Source organism: Euphorbia lathyris, chromosome 1 (genome assembly GCF_963576675.1).
Source record: "Euphorbia lathyris chromosome 1, ddEupLath1.1, whole genome shotgun sequence".
Taxonomy (NCBI): domain Eukaryota; kingdom Viridiplantae; phylum Streptophyta; class Magnoliopsida; order Malpighiales; family Euphorbiaceae; genus Euphorbia; species Euphorbia lathyris.
The window spans coordinates 110,904,518-110,916,631 of NC_088910.1; the positions used below are offsets into that span (position 1 = coordinate 110,904,518).

Below are 12,114 nucleotides of genomic sequence, written 5' to 3' on the forward strand. Positions count from 1 at the left end.
TGAATGATATTTAGGTTGAAACTGCTTTATGGATGTCGTAGGATTTATACAACAACAACAAAGCTTTAGTCCCGAAATGATTCGGGGTCGGCTAACATGAACCATCATATAAAACCGTGAAATCAAGTCGGATCAGCGACACAAATTCTCCCCCTCCACTCTGTCCTATCCACTACCATATTTTCCTCAATCCCCAATAAACTCATATCACTCTCGATCACCCTCCTCCAAGTTTGTTTAGGTCTTCCCCTACCCCTCACCACTACATCCCTTTGCCACTCTTCAGTCCTCCTAACTGGCGCATCAAGGCTCTTCGTTTTATATGGCCAAACCACCTTAGTCGGTTTTCCCTCATTTTATTCCCAATAGATGTAACCCCTACTTTTGTCCTAATTATTTCATTACTCACCCGATCCTTTCTCGTATGACCACACATCCATCTCAACATACGCATCTCCGCCACCGACATCTTATGGATGTGACAGTGTTTAACTGCCCAACACTCCGTACCATATAACAGTGCGGGTCTGATTGCCGTGCGGTAGAATTTTCCCTTCAATCTATTTGGCATGCCGGGGTCACAAAGGAAACCCGTAGCACTCTTCCACTTCGCCCAACCAGATTTAATCCTATGAGCAACATCTCCATCTGCTTCTCCATCTATTTGGATAATAGATCCTAAATACCGAAAGCAATCTGATGCCTGAACCACTCTCCCATCTAGGGTGATTGTCCCTGCCTCCCTACTCCTATCGCCGCTAAACTTACACTCCAAATATTCTGTCTTACTGCGGCTCAACTTAAAGCCTCTAGATTCTAAAGTTTGTCTCCATAGTTCTAACTTCCGCTCCACGCCTTCTTTCGTCTCATCAACCAACACAATATCATTTGTAAACGACATACACTATGGTATACCATCTTGAAGTGAACTCGTTAGTTCATCCATAACAATGGCAAAAAGAAATGGACTTAGTGCAGGACCTTGATGCACTCCAATCGTAATAGGGAACTCTTCACTCTTCCCAACACTAATACGTACACTCGTGCATGCTCCCTCATACATGTCCTTTATGATGTCAATATATTTCCGCGAAATGCCTTTCCTTATTAAGGCCCACCAAAGTACTTCCCTTAGTACCTTACCATATGCCTTCTCTAAGTCAATGAAAACCACATGCAAGTCTTTCTTCTTATTTCGATAGTGCTCCATTAATTGTCTCATTAGATGGATGGCTTCCATAGTTGATCTTCCCGACATAAAGCCAAACTGGTTTTCCGAGATCTTCACCGTCCTCATTAGCCTTTGTTCGATCACTCGCTCCCAAAGTTTCATAGTGTGACTCATTAATTTGATTCCTCGATAGTTGGCACAATCCTGGACATCGCCTTTGTTCTTATACAAAGGGATTAGGATACTTTTCCTCCATTCTGATAGCATCTTATTGTTTCTCCAAATTTTGTTGAAGAACGTCGTCAACCATTCAATTCCTCCCTCTCCCAAACATCTCCAAATCTCAATAGGGATGCCATCAGGTCCTACTGCTTTCTTCAATCTCATTTTCTTTAATGTCATTTTGACTTCACCTTTTTGAATTCTCCGTATGCATTCACGATTTACCATATCGTGAGGGATACTTATATCTCTCACATCTTGTCCGCGATCTTCATTAAATAAGTTATCAAAATAGGACCTCCATCGTTCCTTGACATCCTTATCTCCAACTAGGACTTTTTGGTTAACATCCTTCACACATTTAACTTTTCCGAGATCTCGCTTCTTCCTATCTCTCATCCGAGCAATTCTATATATGTCTCTTTCCCTTTCCTTCGTATCCAATCTTGTATACAGATCCCGATTCACTTTTGCTCTAGCCTCTCGTATGACCTTCTTTACTTCCCTTTTAGCCTCTTTGTACTTTTCGTAGTTCTCATCAATCCTACACTTCCCTAATATTTTATAAGATTCTCGCTTACTCTTTACTGCTTGTCGTACTTCTTCTGTCCACCAAGATGTGTTCTTACCCGGTGGCATGCTACCTTTAGATTCCCCTAGAACTTCCTTCGCTACTTCCCTTATACTATGCTCCATCTTAGTCCATATCGAATCTATATCTAAATCCATATTACAAGTCCAAATATCTTTTTTGGCCATCTCATCCACAAATTTTTGTTGATTCTCCCATTGCAGTTTCCACCACTTAATCCTAGTCTCCACTTGTGGTGTTCGTTTTCTCATACATCTCCTACTTCGAAAATCAAACACCACTACTCTATGTTGGGTTATCGTACTCTCACCAGGGATCACCTTACAATCAATATAACTCTTTCTCCAAGCACTCCTTACAAGGAAGAAGTCAATTTGGCTCGCATTACCGCCACTCCGATAAGTCACTAAGTGGGATGTTCTTTTCATAAACCATATGTTCATGATACTCAAGTCATAAGCTGCTAATTCCAAGATATCATTTCCTGCTTCATTTTTATCTCCAAAACCATACCCTCCATGGGCACTCTCAAACCCATCTCGCTTAGAACCCACGTGTCCATTAAGATCACCACCCAGTACCATCTTTTCATCCCTAGGAACCTGTTGCACCACTTCCTCTAAGTCCTCACAAAAGGCTTGTCTTATAGAGACCTCTAATCCTATTTGTGGCGCATATGCACTTATGACATTCACAACCTCGTCCCCTATCACAAGCTTAACACTTGTAATTCTATCGCTCTTTCTAGACACCGCTACTACATCATCAATATACTCCCGATCTATAAGAATACCTACTCCATTTCTACCTTTGTCCTTTCCTGAGTACCATAGTTTATACCCCCAATGAGCTATCTCTCTAGCCTTGGCTCCAACCCACTTGGTTTCTTGTAGACACATTATATTTATTCTTCCCCTCTTCATAACATCTACAATTTTAGCTAATCTTCCTGTCAGAGAGTCTATGTTCCATGTCCCAAAGCGTAACCTATTACCCCTACCCCTGCCCTTACCATTACTGTTACCGTGGACTAGCTTATTTACCCGCAACCCTTGCATATTTGACACCACCCCCGGGTCTTGGGGTGGCGCGCCGCTTCGGGGCGACGACCTAGCAACCCTTGCACATTTTTCACTACACCCGGGTCTAAGAAGTGCAGCGCGTCGCTGAGTAGGGAACGCCCCCACGATATTCATATGTTGGTTCATGTCATAAGATGTGGCTAAGTTTTACGCTGGCCGCCATAAACCTACCGTAACCCTCCTCCTTTGTCCGGGCTTGGGACCGGCTGTAAATGCCACCAAGTGACCCTCACAGGCGGAGTTATGTTGTAGGATTTATGAAAGGGAAAATTAAAGATATAAATGTCAATAGGTTGATGATTTTGAAAATATTTACTCTTATTAGCTTTACAATTGTTGATTTAAGATCGAATACCAAAAATGGGAATGGAATTAGGGAAATCATACAAAATTAATTGGGAGTGTTGTTTGTGAAAAATACTCCCTAATAATAATAATCTAGTTTGTTGATTTTCATGGGAGAGTACCAAATCAGAAAGCAAATTGGAGATTGATAATTGCATTTAAAAAGAGCTACTCTTACAAATGGGTATTGTAGTGTTCTTGTAGAGAATTTATAAAAACTGATGAAAAGGATTATACAAGGATCAGAACTAAAATAAAGGGGTCTTAAAAATGAGAATTTATTGACAGGTTGTGGTTCAATTTGTGCCCGTAAGTTGAGTTTGTTTAAGATATTTCAACAAAATATTTGAGGTACAATTTCCATTAAACATATTTGCAGGGAGTGTTAAAGAGTCTTAACTTAAACTCAGAAATAAAACTATTTATTTTTATTAAGGATAAAGGTAAAAATAATAATTAAAAAAAAAAAAAACAAATGTTGCTAGTTAGAGTAGTTTTAAGAGATGTTGCAATTGTGGTTTTGATATCGGTAAGCTATTCCAATTTCAGACATTAAAACCAAGCACATAAATTAAAAAAAATATTCCCTGTGCTGCAGGTGCTACAAAAGAATAAAATGAAATCTAAATATTTTGTCGAGTTTAAAATATTTCCTCTCTAAATTTATTTTGGAATCGCAGAAAAAGTTCATTCTTTCCCGAATAAGATACCATTAGCGCACAACGTAGGAATAAAATATTTGTAGTTTCTAATTGTAACTGAAATTGACTTGGCTTGTTCACATTTGAAATTATGATTTATAATGTTAAAAGATAAAATTAATCTTGTACCTTAATACATTGTTATTTTTACAAGAATCTGTATCTTTTTTGCGTGTATGAATCCTATAGAAGTGGAAGAGGGAACCCCATCAAGTTGAATTTAATGGTAAAACTTGGTCAAAATGAGACGAAGTTATTTAAAAGCAAATTTTTTGCGATCATCACAAGCTAATAAGTACAAAATATGACAGTTTTTTTTAAATGTATCAATAAAAACAAAGGGTAATTAATTTATTAGTCCCTATATTTTGACAAAACACACTGTTTAGTCCTTATATTTTCAAAAACACATGATAAAGTCCATAACTTTTTTCTCAATGAACTGTTTAGTCCCTAACATTTTTCTCGGTGAACTGTTTAGTCCCTGCCGTTAGACTCTCATGAAGATTTTGTTAGTCAATTTGGATTTGCGTTCTTCTTTTCCTTTCCTTTAAACTCTAATGCATCTGAAATCAACTTTGAATGTTCTTCTTCTTGATTTTCTTCTTAATCGTTCAAATTTGTATTCATTGGGTCTTTTCTTTTTCTTGTTCTCCATACAAATAACTTCTTTTAAATTAGACCTTCTCTTCTAAAGTTTGAAGGTAAATAGTAAAGGGTAATTTAGTCATTTCTGAAGTCATAAACGGTAAAAAAAATATAACAAACAGACGGAAGGACTAAACAGTTCATTGATAAAAAGGTTAGGGACCTTACCATGTGTTTTTGAAAATATAGGGACTAAACAGTATGTTTTGTCAAAATAAGGACTAATAAATTAATTACCCAAAAACAAAAGCTAAACATAATTAATAAAATAGAGATATACTCCTAGGGCGTCAGAGCTACAACCAGTACTAGAGGCTGTTCAAATTGGATCCATTAGGTTCCTCAGAAAAAGACAAACATCTTTGTAAGAGATAAAAGGTTGCTCTAAAGAGCACTAAAAATTCACGCATTATAGTAAAATATAATATTTTATTAATTTAGTAATCCATATCATTCTTCACAACTTTTATTTAAAAATATTCCAATAGTTAAGCAACTTTAAAAGTTGCCACAATGATCCCACAAATCATTACTTAATATATAATTTATTCAATTATAAATATTGTCAACCAATAGTGAAATGAGAGAGAAATTCATCAAAAAGATGAACCAATAATATTCAAGTAAATAAACTTTTTTTATATTAAAAAATATTTGGCAACCTTGCTTCAAGATGGCCAAAAAGTGGCAATCTTTTGACATCCACCTTCACTCCAATAGTAGACACCCTTTAAAAGTTACCAATACTATGCACAACGTTTTGATCAAGACACAATGTTAGGCTCAAATAATGGAACAGTTACCTAAACTCAAGATTGCTCATGATTGGAAACATTGAGGACGATATTTTAACATTTCCTACGTTAGTTAAATAACGCTTCTTCAAAGACATTAGAGACAAATTTGGGACTTATCCTAAAAATACATATCAAAAGAGAATAGGCAGAAAGTAGAAACATTAATACACACTTATCACATATTTTGAGTATATAAGTCAAAAATTGATGTATATACAAAAAGGTAGAGATTCCTCCGAGTCCAGCCATGTTATGCAGTATCCTAAGTTGTGATATCATTGCACTACATTCCTCCCTGCCCAAGATTCTATCAGCTCGTTTATGCACAATAAAATACCATACAAGAAGCCTCTTGGCAGTGTCAGCCACTTGTTGCAATGAAGGATACTATACGAAACATATTTTCATACCGAATTACAGCTGCTGGAGCTCATCTAAATCGGGTCTTGTTGGGTATTCTAAACCTTTAAGCGCTGGCATGCGTCTCAAATCATCTTCCGAGTATGCCGGAATGAACCAGTACTTCTTGTCCATCCCAAACACCTGATCATGTCATAACAATTACAAAGTAAGCTTTCTTGCATTCAAATAGAACCTATAAAAAGTGCGAATCAAACCTGTTCAAAGTTCTTCTTTCGGCCAAGGTCATACTCCCATTTAGGATTAATTCTCTTCTCATATGCCTGAAATTAAGAAGGCATGAGTTTTATGTCGGACACGGCTAATACATTACAATGTGAACATATACTAGAAAATGAATCACCTCAATGGTGGTGGTATTGGCTAGTACCAATGCTATGTGCATAATTAGGAAGCCCATAACACTCAATGCAAATGATAAGTTCAACACTGAAATAGTTGGAAAACACACAAATAATAAGAACAAAAAGTTAAATCAAAAGAATATAAAGTATGAGTTCCTATTCAACTCACCAAATGTAACAAAAGTAGCAACAAGGGTTCCTGGCGTTTCATTTATTTCACCGTCGTCGGTAAAAAATGCCACAAATAGACGCAATAATGATAAAGTGACAAGAGTTGTCTCAAGAAATGTATAAAACTGCACAAAAAAGTTAGACAGAATCAATGGCATTTGATTTCAACACTAGAGAGAATAATCTTGTAGGAAAACAAATTGAGCAGAGTCAACATAGTATGCAAATTGGTAAGAACAAAACAATCAAAGAACAATGAACAATTATGGAGTAAACTGAAGTTCAAATGGTGACTCCAATATTCAGATACAGAAATGGAGAGTTGAGAAACTGAGACTCAAAGGAATAGAAAAGGAAAGATAGACACAAGGAAATATTCCATTTTTCCAAGCAACAGCAGAGACACGCTAAATGAATGCCGAAAAAACAGAATTCTCATACCAGCCAACACCACCATATATTTTCTCAACAAATAACAAACTGCTACACCTCCCGTGCTCCACATGTCTCCTTCCCTCTTCTCTGTGAACTTCTCAAAATTTCCCTCTCTATTACAAATCAACAAAAGCAAGCAAAATTGCTCTTGCAATTTGGGAATAGAAGAAAAAGGAAAGAGAGTTTGTGTGGGTCTTTGTGTACAGGAGAGGGTGCGGTTTGCAGAACACGTAGATGGGAGTGGCAAATCCACATGGCTCAATAGTGTATGTATTTTATTATCATAGTGGACATATCTTTGCACTCAATGCATTTAATCAGTATTTTTCACTCTCGAAGTGGAATAGCAGATTCTCCCAAAATTTAAATAGTAGTATATTATTATAGGATGAGTTTATCTTTCTGACCAAAATGGTTGTAAGCAGATGCATTCTCAAGCTTAACATGCAATGCATTCATGAACTATTTCTTTGATGTAGCACTGGTGTGCTAGACCACATTCTTGATTCATTTCCAACACTACAAACCAACATTACTTTGTTTCTATTGACTTCTCATCATAGTTATTAAAGGCGCGCCTCGGCTAAGGCTCCAGCCTTAGCGCCTCTGGAGCCCAAAGGCGGGTGCGGTCAGTCAGGCGCGCGCCTTAAGCCAGGCACTAGGCGTGCGCCTCGGCTACCTTAGGGTAATTTAGGGTATTTTTAGGGTTGAGGGTTATAGGGTTTTGAGGGTATTTTAGGGGTTTTTAAGTTCAGAAAATAAAAGAAAAGAAGAGACAGACAAAGATCGACAGTTTTTACTCCACATATCGCAGCAGACATTTTGCTCTCCTCCCTCCATCAACGGTGCTTCCATCTATCAGGGTTGATGATGATTATGATTCCGTTGAAGATTAGGAAGGAAGACTAGGAAGTTAAAGATTAGTTGTTTTCTAGAGTCAATACTATTAGTGTTTTCTTTAGTTTTAACTTTTAAGTCGGAATTATGAGTTTATGATTATGCCTTAGTAGTTAACTAGAACTTAACTCATGCATTTTATGGTTTTATTGTTGGTATTTGACTATTTGTGATTATTTGTGACTAGTATTATGAATTTATAATTTTTTTTTTTTTTTGGCGCCTTAAGTTGCGCCTCAAGCCAAGGCTCCAGGACCCCCTTGTGCCTTAGTGCGCCTTGCGCCTTTAATAACTATGCTTCTCATTAATATATCTCGTGATTACATGCAGAAAACATGCGATTTGAAATTCAATAACCAGACCCTCCTGCATGTGTACATATTTACACCATATATGCTCATGGATGTGTGTAAACAGGGAGATTTGAAACTACATGAGGCAGTTGTAGCTTGTCTATATTGGCCTCAATTTATCTACCACGGTCATCCTTTATTTTATGCTAGGTTCATATTCACATTTTGTGGTCTCATCTACTCCAGTTCTGGGGGATAGAGGCAAGGCAGTGAATTGAGACTAAAGAGAAAATGAAAAGGACAAATAAGTTTTTCTTTTTTGTTGCACTGCATACTTTCCTATTTTGAAAACTGAGAGAGGATTAGATCTTTGGCAGTTGCAATAACCAGTTGAAAAGATAAAAGCTATTCAATTGACCGAACATGCACATAGACGCTATAGATCAAGATCTTTTTCATTGCTGACTTTAAAAATTAGAAATCAAATGTATATATATTTAAACCTTTTTGAAAAGAAAGGGATGGGGAATGAGAACCAATTCGCGCCACAGGCCATGAAGCGGAACATTTGATTCCTATGTAAAAGATGTATATACCCACTAAACATGAACCAAGAAACAGTTTTGCATCTTTCTAAGGACAAAGGTACTAAGCTAGTAACGTTAAAACGAGTTCATATCCAACTAAAACATTGTCATGTAGCCAGAATCATGTCTGTGCCATGTATCTACTTCATAATAATCCAGAAGGTTCATATTAACTAATTCAAGAATGAGACTTATGAAGCTAGTAACAGTTAATGAAAATTTCTTTTGACCTTGCGCCAAAAAAAGAATTATTTTGAACAAGCAAAACATAAAAGAGAGGCTACCTAGGTTTTAAAATAACTATTCCTCCGCCATTTTAGCATATGAATCAACAAAATAAAGTTTTAGATGCTACTCTCTCTCTGTTTTTTTTATGTCTTCTAAGGTTTTTCATCAAGACCAATAAAGTATGATTACATTATTCAAAATAATAATTTACCCTTAATACTTCTATCCTAAATCTCTACTTCCCATTCCAAAATCCTATTTCTTCTTAATCATTATGACTTAATTATATAGGATTGTCTAGATTCTTAGTGTAAATAAAGGAAAAATTGAGAATTTTTTAGCCAAAGGTGTATAAAATGTCATAAAAATGAGCAAATTGATAAAGCTAAAACAACATTAAAGAAAACAGAGGGGGTAGTTGACATACCATAAAAAGAAGGAAATACTTGTAGTTTTTTGCCCCAACACAATTGACGACCCAAACACAATGATGATCCATTTTCAATATGCATCTCCCACCTAAAAACAAACAATATATGATGCCAGATTTAGCTAAAAAAAAAAAGAAGACAGCAGTGGGCCTCTTTCAAAAAAAATAATACATGAAGAACTTACACACAGAACAGTGATGACATCGAGGTGGTTTAAACTGGTTGCACTTTCGACAGAATCGTATTCTTTGATCAGCTGGCTTATCATGCACGCGTGCCTGGTTCAAACTTAAATCTCCACCACTATGCTGTAACCCCATTAATGGATCTGCCTCACCTCTCTCCTCGTCCACTGATGGTCTCCAATTTGGTCCAACACCACCAGGATCCGTTAAAACAGTAGAGAAGTAGCTCCATAATAGCATCACCAACTACACATAGTAAATCAATTGACAGTAATCAGTATGATAGAGTTGTTTCAATATTAGATATCATCGTTTCTGAGTAGAATGCTCCCATATTCCTCAATTAACTTTACCTAAATATATTGTCCACCAAATCTTGTTGGGAGACATGGTATCTATGTATTATCTGGAGTTTGAGGCAATATATGTATTTATTATTTTCCTTTTATGCATTTTCCAAACATAAAACAACCAAAATTTGGAACCCTTACAACACAATTTTTTTTTTCTTTCATCACATTATCCAACTATCACAAAGAAAGTACAACAAAGAACTACATACTGTCATGATTCAGCAGAAATTGTTGAACATAGTGCAGCGAGTACATGCTAATAAATATATATTGACTTCCTAACTGCTGAAATGCTGATCTGATCTTCTAAAACCTAACTCAAATAATTAGCTAAGGAATACCAAATTCAAGCATCGTTTAGCAATTTAGCATGTGCCAATAAATTCTCCATACAGTTATATAGCTAAAATTTCATTTCACTCACCTACCATCAGAAAACATTATCATACCTAACGGGTATTCTCCACATTCCCCGAACCATACAAGAAAAAACAAAGGATCAAACGCAGTTTCAAACTACAATTAAACGTGTCTGCATATAAGTATTTGATTCTCTGGTATGGTTCCAATTGGACGGATGCAGCACTCTATACCAAGAATTCAGCTACAATTTGTTAATAAAAAACCATCTGAATCCAAGTCAGACACATTGACCATGAACTATAAATTCAGAGTTTCGAAAACTTATCCTTTTTAGACAAATTAGTAACAGCCAAATTATAATTCCCCAACATTGGCGAAACAGGCAAATGAACAATCGTTAAAAAAGGAACAAAAATGAGAGGAACTTACCAAAAAATGGAACAAAAGCAAGACAACAACAGAAATAAGCGAATCAAGGCCGCCGTGAAAGAGAGCTGGACCATAATCGGCTATAACAACGACATAATAGGTGACCCCAGTTATGGCAATGACAAAAACCATCATTATAGAGCCAAGGGCACGCAGGGCGGTGCAGAACCTGAAGACGTTCCATGCCATTACTCCTGCCCCTCCCGATTTTAGCATAATTTTGGGCAAATCAAACCCAGCAAAACAAAAACGAATTGAATTGACCTTTTGCAAGCAAGGTATGGACCAAACGAAAAGGGTAATGACTGAATTTCGATTTGCGGACTTTGAAATTCAAGTTGAAAATGACTGGAATGAGGTTCCGCCATTGTTTCAATTTAATATTTTGAGTTAAAAATAAAATAAATAAAAAATTAATAAAGTTTGGAGGTGTAGGAGATTGGAGAATGGCGATTAACGAATTGAAATAAGGTCCGTATGTGATTAGGCTCATTGGTTTGGGTTTCCTAAGAATAAAGCTGTGAGCTTTTCAGAAAAAGAAACGCCCACTTATTCTGTTCTTACTATCATAGCCCTAAGCCCAACTACCATCCCCAATTTTTTTTTTTTTTCTACATAGTTATTACAGAAGTTCTCTACTCTGCAATTGTTTTGCGATTACAGGTGTGGTTATAAATTAGCCGAGCCGCTCATGAACGGTTCAATGTTCGGTTTGATAAAAACTCGATCATGTTCGGTTCGATTTATAAACGATCCGAGGTTGAGCATGACGAAGCTCGGCTCGAAAGCTTGCAAGCAGACTTAATTATAGATTTATGAACAAGCTCATAAATAAACTCGATTATAATGTTTATGAACACATTTGTAAGTAAGCTTGGTTCGATTACTATTTTAATAATAATATTTCTATAAAGGAAAACAGTAATACAATGTAGTTTTATGTAAAATTTAATTTTGTAGGTTTCAAAACTACGTAGTTTTATGTTAAAAAAATTCAAATAAATATAATTAATAATTTGTTCGTGAACGAAATTCATGAATTAAATTAACGAGCTGCTCGCAATTAAAACTCGTGAACAAGTTTGTAAACAGCTCACAAACATAATGTTAAACTCGAATTCGGACTCCTCAATTTTCTGAGGAGCCGAGCCTGAGCAGACCAAAGCTCAGCTCGGCTTGCTTACAACCCTAATTACATAGGTGAATTCATACGTACATATTAGCAGAATTTTAACTTCACTTTAAATATATTTATGTAATTATTTTGTAGTTAATATCACTTTTAATTTGTAAAAGCAAATTAATAGTTTAATATAAAATATTTATTACTACCCATTAACTTTGGTGATTGCTTTTGAGGAGATATATTACAGGAAGAGGAAGATTAAAGGGAAAGTGGGCCTATGGCTTTTAAAATCAA

The 12,114-nt window shown here is 36.1% G+C and overlaps 1 protein-coding gene across 2 annotated transcripts; it reads right to left on the reverse strand.

The window, feature by feature from the left end:
• Nucleotides 1–5,603: 5,603 nt before the first annotated feature.
• LOC136210614 (probable protein S-acyltransferase 14) lies at nt 5,604–11,071 on the reverse strand. Of its 2 annotated transcripts, XM_066001958.1 has the most exons (8): nt 10,695–11,071; nt 9,549–9,795; nt 9,361–9,452; nt 6,492–6,618; nt 6,322–6,407; nt 6,176–6,241; nt 5,969–6,101; nt 5,604–5,853 (listed from the first exon to the last, which is right to left on the reverse strand). In XM_066001958.1, the coding sequence occupies exons 1-7, from the start codon at nt 10,908–10,910 to the stop codon at nt 5,973–5,975; spliced, it is 963 nt and encodes a 320-aa protein (XP_065858030.1). In that variant the 5' UTR covers nt 10,911–11,071; the 3' UTR covers nt 5,604–5,853; nt 5,969–5,972. The 2 variants fall into 2 exon arrangements, with proteins under 2 accessions (XP_065858030.1, XP_065858029.1); XM_066001957.1 differs by having other exon boundaries at nt 5,604–6,101; nt 10,695–11,069.
• Between the last annotated feature and the right edge of the window lie 1,043 nt (nt 11,072–12,114).